Below are 19,466 nucleotides of genomic sequence, written 5' to 3'. Positions count from 1 at the left end.
GTTAGTTGTAGGTGGACACAATACCTTTATTTTTATGTGGTGTGGGGGATGGAACCCAGTGCCTCACATGTGCCAGGTGAGCCCTCTACCACTGAGCCCCAGCCCCAGCCCCAGGAAACTGCTTTTTAAAGTATAACTCGCTGTTTCCTTTTCTATGAATCATAGATTAGACACAGATCTGTACACACTTGTCTGTCCCAGTCCCAGACCAACATTACCAATCTGGATCAATCTTATTCTTTCCAAGGAATGGGACACTATAGTGTAGGTAGGCTGCCTCCTAGTAGGTACATCCAGTTTTCAAATGGACATGAGCTCTTGGTCCTTGTGGTAGCCCCACATGGGGAGCACCTCCCAGTAAGAGGAGGAAGTTCAAGAATAGCTGAGCACTTTCAGGATCCGCATCCCACCTCGCCATCATGCAAGACACACATCAACCCCTGGTGCATGCGTGCGTGTGCACACACACACATACACTAACACACCCACTTTTCTCCCAGGAGAAAGAGTAGAAACATATCCATGTGCTATCATGGAGGTGGGTTAGCCTTGCATCTTCCATAGCAGAATTTCCTTGGAGTAGCTAGAACCCAGGAGAGACTGGCATGGGGCTATATCATCTCAGTACATCAGCACCACCCACCTGTGAACACCTGCTATTTTGTTGGGTTTCTAGCACATTCCTGGGTTGTAGGGAACCACTTGGCATTTTCCTGGCCACTTAGAAATGGGTACATATTGACTACAGGATGTAATGTTTTAACAATACCAAAGCCATTTACATCCTGATTGTGCCTATGGCTATAGCTGCTTCACAGCTTGGTTCTAAGAACCCTGCGGTCACGATCTCATAACAGCTTCTCCACATTGTCTGATCTCTGGACTTTTTCTTAGACTTTCAAAGCAAGTGAAATTGTGTTTATTTCCTTCAGCTCCTGACCAGCAGCTTTTGTAAGAATCATGAGCTGGTGACTGCTAACTGTAAGGACTGTGGGCAAGTAATGGACCTTCCACCTCATCTTTCTGGGCTTCTGGACTTGCTGTACATTTGCAGATTCCAGGCTACAGCTTTCAATTTGCTGGCACAGAATATGGTGGCTTTAGAAAGCTGTTGGGAAGGGATAGGCAGAATGTATTGATTGGATCTTTCTCTACAGTTTGCTGAACATTTTAAGTCTTTAATATTTTTCTCTGAAATTAAATATATACATATTTTATTTATCTATCTATACCTCACCAAATATAATCTGATGAAACCAATATGGATTTGTACCAACATTGTCTAATCACCCTACTAAAAGCATAAATACAGAATTATTTGAAGAATAATCAATATTGGTATGAAAATGAGGGCTATATGGTTAATCCAAAGGAGAGTTAATTGACAGAGGACCTCTGCCAATGTTTGCAGAAGATATTTACCCAGATTTTGTTATCAGGAGATTATCCCACTCCACTGTTTATTCAAAGTCCTACAGATGAAGGCTTGGCACCAGGCACAGTGGTTTGGGACTTGAAGTGGCAGTGTTGCCGGGCACATTGGTTCCCACATCTCAGAAAGATCTGAGAGTCGAGTCCAGAACCTGGCCCCACACAGTGTGCTCAGGATCTCTGGAGAGGAGCCCTGGGCTCTCCTGCATGGAGGGTCCCCTCTACTGTGTAACTGGGCACAGCGCTCCCCTGCAGAATGAGCCTCGCCCTGGGTCAGCAGCAAACCTGGAATGTGGACCCAAAGTCTCTCCGTTTAGTTCCTTTTAAAATGAAAGTCATCCTGCCTGATTTTCCCAGCTCAGGGCAACTGAGATCATCCAGTGAGAGCGAGGGCAGGAAGCAGAGTCGGACCCAAGCATATCTGACTCTGGAGCTTACCGTTGCATTGGATGCTCTTCTGAGATTTTTAGAAATCAAGCAGAACATTGCTGCTCAGACTTAGGCATGTGGACCAGCAGCAGCAGCATCACCTGGAAGCTCATGAGAAATGCAGAGTCTCAGGATTCACCCCCAGACTGGCTGCATTTGAATCTGCCTATTAATGGGTTCTCTAGATGATTTCTTGGTACCCTTAAGTTCAAAAGCACCACTGTAGAAGCCTTGAGTTGGGGCAAGAGATGACCTGAGGTTATGGCAACCATGCAGGAATCATTATCCTAGAAAACGCAAAGGATGGGCAAATAATTACTTGCTGGGAAATTGAGAGACAGGTAGCAATAAGAGGTTTCAGCCCCTGCTATCGGAGCTCCTGCTGCTGAGGAAGCTCCCTTCATCTAAGAAAGTCCTAGGCCCCCAGGAGAATGGGTTTTAAGATAGGAACAAATTATTTTCTTGTGGGTGTGTTTAATTTTCCAAGGTAACATGATTACTTTTATTTTTTTTAAATGAAAGAAAATCAGGAAGAAAGAGTTTGGCAAAGCTGACACAGCAGGCTTCCTTTTGGAAAGTTCTCTCCCGCCTGTTGGGTGTGCATTGCATTTTGTTTGTTTCAGAAGGGAGTCCTTTGTTTCCCTATATGATGTGAAGCATCCACCAGGGAGGATGGCCAACTAGGTTAGAAGGTCTAGTTTCTAGGGTATCTTTTCTGTGATTGTTGAAATCAAGTCCTATCTCAGTCTGTTTGGCTGCTACAACAAAATATTGTGAACTGATTTATAACAACAGAAATACATTTCTTAGAATTCTGGAAGCTGGGAAGTTTAAGATCAGGGTGCTGATAAATTCAGTTTCTGTTGAGGGCCTGCTTCCAGGGTCATAGACAGTCCCCCTTGATGTGTCCTCACATGGTAAAGTGGCAAGAGGTCTCTCTCAGGCCTCTAAGGGCACTGACCCCATCGTGAGGGCTCCACCTCCAAGGCCTAATCACCTTCCAAAGATCCCACCTCTTAATACCATCACCGTGGGGCTAGGATTTCAGCACACAAATCTGGGGGAGGGACACAGACATTCATAGCAAACCCTAAGACATTCCCTTGATGTATTGAAATGGCCCCTCTCACATGATGCTCCCAACAGATAGGAAATGCCTGAATGGAGAACCAGGAAACCACATTACAGACCAGGGCTTTAAGGTGTGTAGAAATCCAGCCAGTCGTCACCCTGAAGGCCTGCTGTGGGGAAACGTCAGTCCAGTTGAAGAGACTCCTAACCTGGGGCTGAATGTCCAGTGGAGTATGAAATACAGTTCCTGGAGAGGCCTCCTGATCCAATCCTCTGTCCCTTCCCTGCCTTTCCCCAGTTTGCTCAGGGGTGAGGCTGTACAAAACCCCTGGGGAGATGGGATTTCTTTCAAGTGATTTTAACCCATGTTCTCGTCTCTTTATGATTTGTATATACTGCATCATTTAACTGTTACAAGTCACTTTTCTGAGAAACCAAATCTGTCTAGGAATTGTACCAATTCCTTGAAAGAGTCAAGATGCCATTTGTCATCATGGTTCCAAGGACTGTGTCCATGGCTCCAAAAAAGAGTCAGTGAGGAATATTAAAGAGACTTGGTCACCGCCTTACAGGAACTTATAGGCTAAGTGATGACACATTAATGTCCTGGCTGCATATGTCAATCCAAGTGTGATACTTATTCTCCTAATTTCAAAGAGACTCTGCACATAGTAATAGGCCAATTTAGGACCTTAAAGCCCTGTCATTGTAACCCTGGGTTTCTATTCCCACCCTCACCTTCCATCTTCTTATACTGACTTCACTTCAAATTACCCAAATTAAAGTTGGGTAAACCAATTATTTTGGGGTCCTTCCCTGTTTTGTTTTGAAGGTTTTGTTGTTGTTGCTGCTATTGTCATTTTGTTTTCATTCTCCCGAAGTCTAGATGGAAAGAATTGGGGTCAGAAAGATATCATCATCTTCTAGTTTCATTCTGTTAACAAAGTTTAGAGTCATATGGGTAGGATCCTTGATCTTGAAAATATGCAATTTTAAGTTTTGTTTCCAAAAGATAATTTCAGTTCAGCTTAAAACAATAATAGAGGGTGAATATAAGAGCAACTGCCTCGCCAGGCTTTCCCCTGGAGTCCTTTGTCACACCTGATTTCAGAGTAAAGAATTCTAGGGGTGTGCCAGGGGACAGGGACTTAAAGTGAAAGAGCACTTCAGCTGTTCCAAACCAGACTGTAAACCAGCCCCGTCTCCTCCTTTCTCCCATCCCTGCTACCTAACAGATGCCCTCCATCACCCGCATGAACTGGGAAGGCTGGTTATTGACAGCCGGGCAATCTGCGCAATAAAGCTTAACGGTCTGCATCCCCTTGTACTGTGTTGTCGATGTTTTCAATGGATCACCTTCCGCTGCTGGTCCCCACACTGCCACTGACTCCTTCTCCTTCTTTTCTTTCCCTTCAAGCGTGCAAACGCAAAGAGCAAGAACCAAACAAAGACAGGAACAATTCCCAGAAGAAATCCCGCCTGGTGTTCACCGACCTCCAACGCCGAACACTCTTCGCCATCTTCAAGGAGAACAAGCGCCCGTCGAAGGAGATGCAGATCACCATTTCCCAGCAGCTGGGCCTGGAGCTCACCACCGTCAGCAACTTCTTCATGAACGCCCGGCGCCGCAGCCTGGAAAAGTGGCAGGATGACCTGAGCACAGGGGGCTCCTCGTCCACCTCCAGCACTTGTACCAAAGCTTGATGGAAGGACTTTGCCGGGCACAAGTCACCTCCAAATGAGGACAGCAGATACCAAAAGAAAACACAAAGGAAAAAAAAAAAAAAAAACACCAGATTCTTAGCTGGGGCCCTTCACTGGTGATTTGAAAGCACAATTCTCTTGAAAAGAAACTTCTATTCTAGCTGTAATCATAGGCCAGGTGTTCTTTTTGTTTGTTTGTTTTTAATGGCTATGGAGTCCAAGTGCAAGCTGAAAATTAATCTCTTTGAACCAAACACTGTCCTCCGAGCATGCTAAGCATCCCAGAAACCCAAATGGGGGCCTTCCTGGAGCAGGTTAATTACAGTATTGTGTCAACTAAAGCTCAGGATTGCATAAAATGTCCACAGTCCCACTTCGGGTCCTGTCAACCTCTAGCTGTCAGCATTCCCATGGGAAACAGTGGGAATTTAGGCCGTGGAAGGACTCTTGAGTTTAGGCTTCCAAGACACTAAAACAAGAGAAGAATCTAGCAACAAGAATGACCTCATTTGTTTTCCAAGTGCTTAGCCTCATTACATCACAGTACACCAAAGTTCACAGCCATGACATTAAAAAAAAAAATCAGAATAGTAACTACTGAGCACAAGTTTTAAATATGGAAGTTTAAAAAAAATAACAATCCAAGGACCTGTTTTTCCAACTCAGGCATCTTTCATCGAATGGTTTGGAGAGCTTTAAGTTGATCCAGTTAGTGGTTTTCTTTTCTTTACCTCCTGGAAATCTCATGTGGTCTTGGATCTGTCCAAAAACAAATCAGTTCACTTGAGCTCAAAGTATCAAGCACAACGAAGATAAACAGAAGTAAGGAAGGTTCTGGATTCAAGGTTCTGGATTTTCAAGACACCTGTTGTGAAGTCATTAGGGAATCGTTAGGAATATGGCTTCAAGCACATTTTGCAGTTTGCTACAAATTTTGTTTGTACATAACGCAGACGCACACTCAGGAGGCCAATTTAACTGTTACGGTACATGGAGCAAATGCAGCATTTTAAAAGATCTTAAAATTTTTTTTAGATCTAATGTATCCTTCTTGATTTATTAGTCATCTGGTTCCTCCTATCATGCATTAACGACCACCACGTAATTCATTCTCTTTCTGATTTGTGTTGTTTCCTCCACCATCCTGTTAATAGGGATGTTTCCAGTGTTTTCTAGAAAGAAAAATATTAATAAATCAAACCACTACACATGTTGCTCATGACTGTCATCTAGTCCTAACTCTCTTCCATTGTTGACTCATCCTTGCAAAACAGCTGAATAAATCTGGAGAAAACACAGCACACCAAAGAAGCAGAATACTGCAAACCAAAGACATTTATTACTTGCCATTTTCTAGCCTAAAAATACTGTGATTACTTTTAGAAATCAGAAAAACCTCTGCAACTCCGAATGGCATTCAGCTCTTGCATTTGACTCAGTTACGGGCTGAGCGAACCAGCTACGCCAAGGACGTTAGCCAAGTACCCCAGGCGGTGGCTTTACCACGCCAGCTCTGGTTCCTGGATGTCACCTTCCCACAGCAAGCGAAGAGCACCCACAGAACTCTGGGAGATTGCAAAGGTCACGATGTGCATATTTACCAGTGAATGGCCCCAGGTGGGCACCATGGGGGTGTTCAAAGCAAGCCAAACGCTGCAATGATTCTTTACAGACACTTGAGACTGACTTTTTTATGAATTACTTAATCGAAACCAAAGAAACTTTTTCTGCACCTACTTCTGCAACAAATAGAACTGTCCCATAAATGAATAAATAAATCCGTAAATCAATGGAAATCACCACCAACGAAAGGAAGCACGCCAGAAAAAAAACAACAAAAAAAAGTCCACAAAAAAACAGTGAGATGCACTGTGTTCAAATAGACCTCTTGGGACATTTTTTGGAAGCAGATTTGAAAGAAAGGGTTAAGACAAGAATTGAAATAAGGAAGCGCCTCCGTGGCTGCTGCTTCATTTGACAACTCACACGGTAATCTTAAAGTTGAAGATTGTCTTTAATTTGTGCCTATGCAGTTTTTCAAAAGAACACGGAACAGAGCAACAGAAACCTCAACAGCTACAATACCAAAGATGAGGATTTCTCACATCTTTTGTTTCCGTTCATGATCTCCTTTTGCCTGGCTAAAATACTAATAGCGTCATTGATCTGTGCAAAGGTAATCAATTTTGTTTCTCTGAGCAACAAAAGGAGAGGGTCATTTATTTGATTTTATCGTTTTCCTTTTATTTTGTTTTATGGCTTTTTACCCCAACATGGAATCTCTCAAAAGGTTCCATGGACTCCAAATTTAAGATGTTGGGATACTGAGTAATTCTCTCTGCTCAACCAAGTGTGGGGAATGACATTGTCGCTTGAATGTTCTTTGCTTAACCCTTAGACTTGGTTCCTTCTATGTTCAGAGTCGCATCATCAGGGGAGGGAAGTGGAGCTAGGGTCGGGGCAGGGGTCTTAGTGACGCATCCTCTCCCTAGCCACAAAACCAAAGAATTTTTAGAGGAATTTAACCAACCTCATATTCATGTGATTGCTACATCTTAACAGGGCTTCATTTGGGGGTAGGGGAAACATGTAAAGATAATTGCCAGTTTCTACTTTTCTATTAGCTTTTTAAAAATCAGCTGTAAAGTTGCATTTCTAAAGAAAGATATATATAATATATGAATACATATATAGATCAACTTGACATTGGTGATAACCCCAAATTTTTGCTGTCCAAATTCATGTCTTGTTTTTTGTCACGTGCTTCATTTGCTGAAGATTCAGCTTAGAGTTTCGCTCATGTCTCATACCATGACAGAGTTAATTGGACAGTGTGGATGATTTGGAGTATTCAGATTTCTATGAAAATTTCTGGGAAAGAGAATTCAAGTATTTCACCATTTAACCTGTTGATAAATAGATTCATGATATGAATGAGTTTTATTTGTATCTAAAGTCATCTTTATTCTATGCCTCAACCACGACCAAGGTGGTGAGTGAGGTATAGCCACCAGATTCAGCCCAGAGCTGGGCCACTGATGGTGGGGTGCTCATCTTCTGTAACTGCTGGGAAGATTCTGTGGTCCGTTCCCACCAGCTATGGAATATGAAGCCAGCTCAGAAAATCGTTCTCCAGGAGATTCTGTCCATCAGGGTGTTCCAAATCCCCCTCAGTGAGTAGATCCACCAGAGACTTCTCATGGGGAAGTCCAACTCCTGTTGCAATGGGTTGATCAGTTTCCTCAGGGTGGTACACATTACCAATTTGCATTGACAAGCCTGCGTGCAACCACAGCTGGCACTGGGGTGGGACCATGGTGTTGTTCTTGGGGGGAGGCGTCTCAGTCCTGGAGAAAAGACATGTAGCAGGTTTGGGGGAGAGTCCCAGAGTCCTCCCCCTGGAGAGCCCCATCATCTACCACGCCACCTCCTCACTCCCAAGCATGTAGATGGCCCTTTAGGCAGGGACCGCAGCCATGGAGCTGGGAGAGAATGTGATTCTCCATGATTTTTGTAATTTATCCCAGCTAGGGGATTGTTCCTTGATGTTTCCCTTGTGTCCCTTTTATCCTTTTCTCATACTCCACGTATCCTTTGTCAAAGGATCAAGAGAAGAGTGTCTTTCAGCAGGGGATTGTTCCCATGTATATTGATGAAAATGAATTTTAACTTGGCTATTTCTAAACAAGTCCTTGTGACTGTGGCCAATGGAAATGGTTGTTCTTGAGAATGGGTTGAGGAGCTAAGTCTCTTGGTTTTGTTAGTGATTCTTTGACACATTAATCTCAGCATCTTGGTCTCTGGCATCCCATGAAGATGCATAGGCCAAAAGTCTGCCTTTGTGGCCTGACATTTCAGAACTGGTCAAACCAATGCTCTGGTGATCAGAAAAAGATGTCATAGTATGAAAAAGGCAAGAATTTCCCTCCAAGAACTCTTGATAAATATCTCATACTAAATAATGTTATACCAGAGAGAAGTGCTTGCTTTTTAAAAAAATTATTTACATACATAAATATATATGTGCATCTTGTACATTTATTTATCAAAATTTAAAGCCCTACAGAATTTGTTAGAAATCTGAAAGAAAAAAAATTGCTGTATTGAAAGATTATAGAATTTAAAACAGTGAGTTTCCTTAAGAATTTTTAAAAAATTGTTTTACATTAATAATTTCAGAGAAAATAACCTTTTGGATTTGGTTATAGTTTAAAATCCATTCCTCAATCCAAGAAAAATTCTAGGCATGCCTCAACCATCAGCAATGACAGGGACTATGTGAAGGACTGTTCTCTACAAAGTTTCACCTTCTTGAGGCAACAGATATTCTAATGTTCACAGCTACTAAGTGGAAAGATATTTAACCTTATGCCTTTACATAATGAGGTTTCATGTTTTCTTTCAACATAACATGATTTTGTTACTAGGGATATGATTGTTCCATTCCAAGAAATTTTTTTAAAAGATATTTATCTTCTAAAGGAAAGCAACAACAACAACACCACCTCAACACCAATATTTAACAACTTCCTCCAAAATGTAAAAGAGTGTTTAGGATGTAGCACACAAAGTTACAGGCTAGTCTGAGCTAGGAAGGACCCGGTGCAATGCTTTCTCTGGAAAATTCAGAGTTGGCCGCAGAGCAGCTCTTTTCCCAGAGACTCTTAGCAATTATGAGTTTAAGAAATACAAGCTCATTTTCATTTGAAGCTCAAATAAGATCAAAATTAGGAAGGTAAATCTCACACACACACACACACACACACACACACTTTTCTACGTCCAGTAGTGTATTTCAAAGCTAAATATAAATACCCCTACTCAACCATTTTACATTGTCTATGCTGGCCACCTACATATTAGTGCAATAAATTAAAGTTGAGCAGATTTTTTAAAAGTCATAATAACTACTGCTGCCTAGGCATAGGGAGAAACTTTCCCACTTTTGAAAATGTTAGGATTCTAGGAGTCTCTGTCATTAAAGTTTCTTGACAGCATGCCTTTGCAGTGAACCCAGATCTTTAGGTGGTTGTATAATGAGAATTTTCCAAAATCTAAGAACAAACTGGGTTTCAATGTTATTGAAGAACTCTCCATAAAAACTGGAGACAAAGGGATGATACCTGTTGTTAAATTAGGGTTGACCACAAGGCCCAAACACAAGTACTTTGGTAATAACTCTCTGGAATCACAACAGCTCAGAACTTTTTGCTGTTATTGTTGTTTAACCAAGAAGAGCGAATGGGAACTGGTAAGAGGAAGAAAGGATAGAGCTGGTATACCTATAACTTTCTGATATTTGCAAAACTGGATAGCTTAATAATTTTGTCCCTATATCTAAGACCAAGTCACCTCTGAAACAACAGGAGATTCCAGGTTTAAAATAAGGTCACAAAAATCCTCCCTAAAGAAGAATGGCACCCCAGCTGGTTGTATGAATTTCATAAGAGAAGGACATTGGCTGTAAGTATGGATGTCCCAATGCCTTTATCTGTCAATGAATTGCTTCTTTCCAAATTTGGGCGGAGGGATGGTTTGTTTATTTATTTTGGAAGGTCCCAAAATACTTACGAAATACAAAAATCATTACTCAAATAATATAGGACCTCACATAGATAGGTGCAAAACCTCTAATTGAGGCTCATGGGCTATGGTGTGAATCCCATAGAACCTTGACCGCTCATTGTCCTCAGACACCAAAATGGCTTTGACAGTCTGGGGAAGTGAAAACTGGAGCCCTAGCTTTCCCATACAGGTTTTGAGTTAGGTTGATTGAAATTAACCATGTAAAACATTTTTAGTGGGGAAATGTATGTAATTAAAAAAAAAAACACATGGCTACAGATTTGTTCATTTCGCTGAAGTCTTGTACTCAATCCATTTTTAGCAGCAGGTATTTCATATAGCATAAACCTTGGAAGTTTGCTTAAAGTTTATAGGGTCTGTCAGCTTGGATGTATACAGCTTTAGATGCATATTTCAACAGGTATTCTCATAGTTGTCTTTACATGAACACATTACGCATAGGTGTCTAGACTGTGTACATGCAAGTGTGTACAGACATACTCAATACATATATACTGTAATCTGTTACAATAAATAAATTTTAAATCATCTTGTAACATGTATGTGGTACTTTTGCAATGTACATTGTTTTCACTATTATTTATTGTAACACTGAAAACCAAAGTGCAGGAATATATATGTGTATATATAAAGTATCCCAGCATCTTCATTGAGTTACTTTCCTTTGGGCACATCTCAGATAAAACTCAACTTGTAAAGGAACCTTGGATATTATTTAATCATCTGTGTTAGAATGACACCTATGCTTGATCACCTCGGTTGAATAGCTTTATTCTGGATCTCTCATAACTAAAGCTAAATCCAAAGACCTGAAAAAGGACCAAAAAAAAAAAAAAAAAAAACGAAAAAAAGGAAAATAAGAAAAAAAGGGAAAAAAAGGAAATGAAAGAAAGAAAAAAGAAAAGAAGGAAAAAATAGAAAAGTAAAGCTCAAACCAATGGGAGAAAGTGGGTTCTGGTTTCCTGGGTAGAGACAAGGCTGCCCTGGTCCTGGGGAGGCCACCCTGGCTAGTGAGGAGTGGTGATTTTTTTTCTCATGCTTGTCACATCAAAATGGTCTTCAATGTGAGCTTTAGAAGTTACACTTTCCTGCATTATTTCCCAGTAGACTACAGAAAGAGATTTTACATTTTGTCATTCAAAAAATGAAGACCCTCCCTCCAAATATTTTTTTATAATCTTGTTTCTTTGGGTTATGACCCAATAAGTACTATTAATGTAATTAATTTATTTAAATTAGTTTCTAGTACATAAGTATATAGATTTGGAGTTATTATTTAATCATCCTTCCTTAGTTAAATTTTACTTCTTGTACTTATTTATCAAAATATAGACCAGTGGTGCATCAGAGATGCAAAATCTTACTTAGAATATTCTCAAAGTTTAGTTTGCTTTATAAAGCAGTGAAATTCTGTTACAGACAGGAAAGAAATATAGGTTACGAAAAAAAATTGGGGGGTATTTTTTCCTTCTTGAATTAACTTTTAAAATAGTTTAAGTAATGATTATTAAATTATTTAATTTAAGTTCGCAGCCCCACCTGGTACCAGGCGATCTTCACCTCTTAATTATTGGGGCCCTCAGAGCCTTCATATTGTAACTTATTTATTTAACTTATTCAGCATCTGAGACAGATGCACTGTATAGTTTATATTTTTTATTTAAAACAACAGAGAGCACTGCAGTTTGTTTGCTGTCAGAACAACAGAGCAAATTTTGTGGACAAGCAATGACTATTCAACCTGAACCTGTACATTCAGAAACATAAGCTAAGACCCTGCTTCACCAGCCTGGATTTCGGGGCTTCTATATGGAAACTGGAAAAATAAGTTAAAAAAAATCATAGACAAAAAAAAAAGAGAGAGAGAAACCCTTACACTAGCTGCTTCCAAGAATGAACTATGTGTGTGTGTAAAGCAACAAAAGAGGGGAAAAAAAAGCAGAAAAAAGAAAAAAAAGGAAAAAACTTTCTATTTCTAGTGAGAACCAAAGAAGGCTACCTCACTGACTTTTTCCATTTGTAATTTTAATCGTGTTGATGACACTAAAGATACCAAAGATTTCTTTCTCTGTGCGGTCTGCATTTTGCTTGTGCTCTTTTATAATTTGAACTATTCTCTGACGTATGGTATGTACAGCCACAGCTCAGATACCCCAAAGAAATAATTATCTATGTGATGGCGGCTGCTGATTTAAAAAGGGATATTTTCTGTGTTTCTCTCATTTGTTTGCCATCCCCTCCATGTGGTCAGGAGGCAAATATGGATGCTGCTGTAATTGTATTCCTTAAATTCTAATTCCAAATTGGTGAAGAAGACTGGTTGGAGATGGCCTTCAGTCCTAGCCATGACCTCTCCCTCTCTCTGCTTGGAGTTATCACAGCAAAGATTTCCAATTACGACACCTTAGAAAGTCTAGCCATTGGGTAGCAGAGCTGGAAGGGACCTCAGGATTCAGTTAGTACAGCCCCTTGTTGTCTAGAGAAGTGACACAGTTATCCAAGTCAAATAACTGCAGGGCCAAAGGCCACCACAGCATCCTGCTCGGCCCCAGTGCTCCATTGTGTGGTGCCACCTCTGCGTGACACTGGGTACATGTAGGCAAATAGGAAAGTGGCGATCCTTTAGCAATGAGCAGGGACTGGGGCTTATCACTTAACACTTTCATTTTGTGAGAATAATCACAGGCACGTTCAGTACCTACCTAGTTACACTGCCACAGTCACATATGATCAGTTGCCCAGTACGATGGCCAGCCTTGAAATATTAGGGCTCATGCAGGGGTTTCTGCCCTGGGAAATACATATTGATCCAAAGAATGTGATTGCTTTGCAATCTCCCCATTCCAAAGTGTTGTAATTAAGCTTTTAATTCACTGGGAGGAGAAGTTTCATTCTTGGCCCAATGAGTTTAATTACTATGGACATTTTTAAGTCAGTATTTACCAAGAAAGGGAACTTGATTGCCATTTGCACGTCTGACATTTCTGCTGTCAGTTCTTTTCCTTCTCCTTTACACTTACAGGGTTTACATTTCATTTCTAAGCCACTCTGGAGAAGAAAAATTTAAACCGAACATTATTAGATGCCGGTTATTCATTATGAGAGACCCCAAAATTTTCAAAGGAATTGATATGCTAGTTTAAGAAATGGTCTAAGTTGCTTCTCTTTTTTCCTTAGTCCTGAAATTAATTGGTCTTCTTGAAGTTTCTTTAAATTCCATTAAATGATAAATCACTACTAAGATCATTCATCAAAGTGATTGGTATGTTAGCCAATGAATCTTCTTCAGCTTCTGACCAAATGGGTTTGAGACACAGATAACCACCTCTAATCTATACAGTTCTTCATTGAATACTAGTATTTTCCACTTCACCTAATATAGTAACCTTTGAGGTTTTTCTTAAGAGACCATTTAGACAATAAAGGTAATAAAGGAGAGAACCAATGAGTTCATCAGTTCTACACATCAGCAGAGTGTGTAGTAGAGGCATTGAGAAAATAGACTGACCAGCTAAGAAGCATTCAGTGTCTGAGGTTTCCATGCACCATCCTGACACATGTGAAAGCTCCTTCCTGTCCCATTGAGCTCAAAGTTCCAGATTCTCCCTTCATGAGGCAGACCTGTAAGGCCTTCCTTCCAAGCAGTAAATTGCTTTGGTTTTCTTCCCAAATTCATATTAGAAGTAGAATTCTCAGAGTACCTGGGAGACAACAAAGATGGCCTAAGCCATTAAGCATCAGAGTGTTGCCCCTTAGGCAGACACAACCTTCCTCAGCCTTCCTACCACCAAGTCCCACAAGTGAGAACCTAGAGAGCAATGGCAGCCTGAACACAGAAAACATCCCCAAGGGGCAGACCCCACCTCAGCAACCCCCCCTCAGCCTCATGCTTCACTTGCAAAGTGTGACATAACCACGGGACGAGTGCCTTGCTTGAACCAAAGCAACGATTTAGCCAGTCTGGACCTCTCTGTGCTTTTTTTAATCCTTCCTGTGAATACCTCAGCTTCAACTGGGCCTCCATACAGTAAATTGGTGGGCTTATTGTACTGTGGTGCTTTGCAATGCAACCCTGCAAAGAACAAGTTTGTACTAATACCAAAGGTTCTTTATGTCTCCTCCTCCTGCCTCCCATTCTTCCCCTTTTCTAGTTCTTCACGGTTCCAAAGCTTTAATATGAACCTGGGCATGTTGGCAATGCAGACCGCGCAATTCCTTACCGAATTTTCTCAGATATACCTCATAGATAATAGTGTTTAGAGTAATGTTATTATAGCGTATGTAATAAATTATTCACTGTTTCTTTTTGGTAACTGTAATTTAAAAAAAGAAAAAAGAAAAAAAAAGCTTTATACGTTTTAGGTTGTGCTTTTGTAATAGATGAAAAGGTGCGCTTAAAAAGAAAAATGTATGTTCTTTTTTTTTCCCCTTTGGATTTTATTTATTCTGGATTGGGGAAAGTTGCAGAATGAGCCCAAAGTTTACAGTTTCATATTTTGCTGAAGAAACAATCTGTGTTCATTTGCTCTGTTGAAAAAAATAATAATTATTTTCTACATTTGTGGTACTTGGTCTGAACAATTAATTGTTCTGTGTTAACAGTGTAGTATTATAATTAGCAACTGCCAATCAGTGCTATAATTTTATGCATGAGGCTAAAAATTTAGCGATGTGATGCATTGTGGTCTTAATAGCAACATTTTTCATTTTGAACTAGATCTTCCTCTTTGGTTCAATGGACATTATTTATGCATGGGCGCCTATCGTTTGTTAGCAGTTGTGGAACAGTTGTGTATACATTAAACTGTGAAAATGTACACAGTTCAGCCTCAGACAGTGGTAATCTTGGTTTTATTGGAAGATGTCTCACCTCAAAAATATCTTTACACCTGTTGGGATTTCAAAACAAGTCAGATTGAATTGGGTTCAAATTTTATCATGAGAAAAGTCACTTCAAGTTTGTTAGCCAACTTGCATTTCACCAACTGGGATCCTCATAACCCAGATGTAGCACTATATCTGAGAGGGGTTTGAAAATAAGCATCAAAAAGCAACTCACCTCTGCATTTTTAATTTCCACTCAACTGAGTTCTTTTGGCTTTATGTTCATGACTTCAGACCTAAGTGGCTATGTATATGGGATGCTAATTCATCCAGCTCCAGCTCTTTCTCTGGGAATGGCTATTTTTCGACTATGTGTGGTTTCCTCCAGTATTTTGATGTCAGGTCAGTTCCTAGTAGAAACTCAAAGGGCATCAATATCAATAATTCTCTGACTTTTTTATCCCCTCCCCTGGATATTCCCATCAACATTTTCACAGTGATTCGGGCAAAAATATATGGCCATTCCCCAGAACTTCATCTGTATGGTTATGTCATTGTTTTTCCTTCCCATAGCCAGATTGACTTGCTCCGAAATGCTACACCTATCTTCTAAAGGGGAGTATAAGAAAAGAGTTTGAAGCCCAGTTTAGGAAAACCATCTTGTTTTAAATTCCCCAATTATCTCAGAGTAGTTTTCAGCTGCTGTGGATTGAGCAAACTAATTCTTATATTTGGGTTCTGAGCTCCATCCTCAAGTTTCAGACCTATTTTCCAAACCAGTATGCTTGACATAAAGCCAAATCAACTGCCAAGCACACTTTGTTTTGCATAGGAGAGTGCAGATTGGAAACACAGCAGTGTGCAATGCAAAATGTTAGAAATCACCGACAGTCGAGCATTCACATTATCTGTCAATGAGAACGTGTTACAAATGTGCTTTCATTAATAATACAGAGAAACATTTTCATTTGGCCTTATAAAGTAGGTTGTGATAATGAAAGCTTTGTAATATAGTCTTTTTTTTTTCCTTTTATTAATCTGCCAAAGATGGGAATGGATACAAGAATTTTAAAATGGGCTTTTGTAAGACAGTTGATGATTGTAATAGTGTTTAATCTTCTAGAAAGCTTTGTATGTTCTTCTGCAATAAATCAAATCGATATTTGTTTCAGTAAATTCTCCTCACAACCCACAAACTGTTCCTCTTGATGCAGATATTGTAGCGTCTATAAAGTTCAAATGCATTTTCCATCCAAAGAAAACAGAGGGGTGTCTGAGACATGAGTGTGTCCAACCCTTTTTATTACAGACAACACAGGGGTCTGGCTCACTAGGATTTGCCAAGAAGTCTTGTCTTATGAAATTTGAGGTATATTTTGTTTGCCACTTATGTCCTTCTTTTTTTTTTTAAACTTTGTGGAAAGTGATGTTGAATCAAGTGTAAGCTGAGTTTTACAGACATCTGAAGTAGCTACATTGTGAATGTTATTTTGTTATTAAAGGGTTTTTACTCAATACTTTGTGCCAATGGATGTCCTTTTCCTTGGAGACACAGAACTACGGAATCACCAGCTTGGCCTGGTTTTATCTCCTGCCCTCCTGGAGAAACAGGGGCCTGACCTGGGAAGTAAATGGAAGGTCTGGGCTAGAAGGTAGGTTTGGGACATTAGAAAGAGATCTCCATGTCTGTCAGCTTTAAAGAGAGCTGGGTTCAAACTCTAGCCTCACTATCTTTACACCCCGACACTGTCTGAGATCTCTTGGGCACATACCAGCATGAAGGCAGACCCCATTCACGTAGGAATGGAAACGAAGAGAAAATGGCAACCTCGAATCTTCTGGGACCCAGTGGGTACTCACCAGTCACGGCTGCGGTGGCCTACCTGGTTGACTTCAACTGGGCTAGCACTGAAGGCCTTTCTTCCATCTTGACTACTGCAGAGGGTCCAGGTCCACTCATTGAGTGGGGCTCCTCCAAATCAGAAACCCCTCCCCACCCATCCTCTGCAATCCACTTAGCTATCCCATCTAAAACTTTTGGAGATACTATTTGAAAATCCAAGCCAGGTTGGAATCAGGTTTTCTAATATTTTGTTTCTAAGTTGTATTTTAGCTTCCCAATTCTTTCATCTGTAAGAGGGAAAAGAAGACCCTTCTGTCTCTCTGTGCCTTGCTCCCATCTCAGGGCAGACACGCACGTTGCCCAGGCTATTACTCAATACTTTGTGGACAAGTATTGAGGGACAAGCTGTAACATAGCTATGGAGCCAATCAAGAGCACAGCCCATCCAAACCTACTTTATCTCTACTTGAACATCCTATTTAAAAAGTTGTTGAGCCAGGTACAGTGGCGCTTGCCTATAATCCCAGCAGCTCCAGAGGCTGAGGCAGGAGGATTGTGATTCAAAGCCAGGCTCAGCAATTTAGTGAAACCCTAAATGACTCAGCAAGACCCTGGCTCTAAATAAAATATGAAAAAGGGCTGGGGATGTGGCTCAGTGATTAAGCACTTCTGGGTTCAATCCCCATACAAAAAAAAAAAAGTTGTAGAACTTAGGTTTTTTTTCTCCATACTTCTGACTTTAGCTCAGTTTGGCATTTAGCTCAAAAGCCATCTTACAATCCAGAAAAGTTCCCCCTTCTCTTGCCCCATGTATGTCAAGGAGCCTGCCACCTGAGATAAAAAGTTAAGTCCCAAACAAAACCTATCTAGCTACCAGGTAGGTAGTCATATCACTAACAGATACTGCGGGAAGGAAAAATATGATCTTCTTTCTTTAGTGAGTTATTTTTTTTGTACTACACAAGCCCAAATGGTGCCAGTTAAGTCTTCACCACAAAATGTTTTAAAACACCCACAACATTAGAATTTCTGAAACAAGAATTCAAGCTTCACACTTGACCAGTTGATAAAAGAATTACTAAAGTTTGAACTGAAAATGGTACAGGCATTAAACTGGTTTTGGTTTCTTTTTGAATCCCTATCTCCAATCACCAAATTTTTTCCCCCTTAGTCCAAGAATGGTTCAGTCTTTTCTCCACAAATCTTAGATGCCACAAAATTTCATGGATGAGGATAATTAGGAATTGACCAACATTCTAATTAATTCTCTTCATCATCCTTTGCTTTTCTCAAAGAAGGTGTTTCCCTGAACTGCAGAGAAAGAGCCCAACTAATATCTTTTTATTCTTCCTATTCAAATATTTCCACCCAGATCAATACTTTGTTAGCACAGGTACTACAGATTCTTGGTCAGTGAATTCTCCCAAGAGAAATTATGCTCCCACCAAAGTGGGTAAAAATAAGTACCAATATCTTTTCTCCACCTAGTTTTGTTCTCACAATCCAAGTCAGTCTTGGCAGTTTCTTCATATTAGGCCTGGTTGGAGATTTTTTTGGGGGGGGGTATTCAAAACACCATTTCACATGCTGGTTTATGGGGTTTAGATCCTTTCTTCCAATCTGTTGGTTATTTTGTGGTATTTAAAGGTGACTGTGATGAGAGAAGGGACAAGGTAAAGAGAGAAGAATTTGCCCCAGCTCTGTTTAAAGTTTTAAAATGGAAAAGAGACCCACCTAAGCCATGGGGAAATGTGGGCATCTCTGTCAATGACCACACTCTTCCACCTGCCTTCTAAGTGGCTGGCTATTCCAGAAATCCAGTTCTTCAGTAGGAACCCAACTACCTGTGATAGGACTCACACCCAATTGAAGGAAGACAAGAGAGTACAAAGTCACATGCACACCTTTTGTTCTGTTTCTTTGCTTTTCCAGATATTATCTCCAATATTAAAATCACAGGAGAAAGTGTGAAACTGTTACTTTTAGTCAAGCCCTTTGACATTACCTCCCATGTTTAAAGCCAGGAACACACACTCCCTCCTATTTTGAAAAAGGAAACCTAAACACTGATCCACATTCTTATTTCCTTTTCACCCCAAAACCATCATAGTGCAGATTTTGCTCCATCTCAGACAGGTAGAGTCAGAATGTGCTGAAAGATTTTCCAGGGATGGTCAACAGGGTATATGTTCAGTGGCTGCCCTGAAGTCCTAGTGGGGATGAGGATCATACTTCATTATCAAGGGAATGCTCACCCTTGATGAGGTCCCAGTCCTCTGGAAGATTTCCTTGAATGTTAACTGCATTTTCCAGTTTGCTCATTTCGTACCCTGATGCTTCGTGTGTAACGTTGCTTACACTGGATTCTATTTTTATTCCTATCATTAAATGGTAGTGCTGTAAATTCTGCAATTAATGTCAAATAAACTGCTTTAATTCATTGACCATATTCAGTTGCCTTCTTTCTCTCTTGATAGGATGAAATGCTTAGCTGGGTGCAGTGGCATGCACCCGTAATCCCAGTTGCTCAGGAGACTAAGGAAAAGGACAACTTGAGTTCAGGAATGAGAGAGCAACC

At 40.4% G+C, this 19,466-nt stretch overlaps 1 protein-coding gene across 1 annotated transcript in view; it reads left to right on the top strand.

Annotated features, from left to right (window-relative positions):
- The window catches only part of Onecut2 (one cut homeobox 2), a 53,265-nt gene extending 36,705 nt beyond the window's left edge, over positions 1 to 16,560 (top strand). The window contains exon 2 of the mRNA XM_015482187.2: positions 4,349 to 16,560. Within this exon, the coding sequence (XP_015337673.1) occupies positions 4,349 to 4,635 (287 nt within the window). The 3' untranslated portion in view covers positions 4,636 to 16,560. The remainder of the gene's footprint in view (positions 1 to 4,348) is intronic.
- Positions 16,561 to 19,466: the final 2,906 nt, after the last annotated feature.

This window comes from Marmota marmota, unplaced genomic scaffold (genome assembly GCF_001458135.2).
Source record: "Marmota marmota marmota unplaced genomic scaffold, marMar, whole genome shotgun sequence".
Lineage (NCBI taxonomy): Eukaryota > Metazoa > Chordata > Mammalia > Rodentia > Sciuridae > Marmota > Marmota marmota.
Note: the sequence above shows the minus strand (reverse complement) of the source record. Positions and strands in the feature narration are given on the sequence as shown.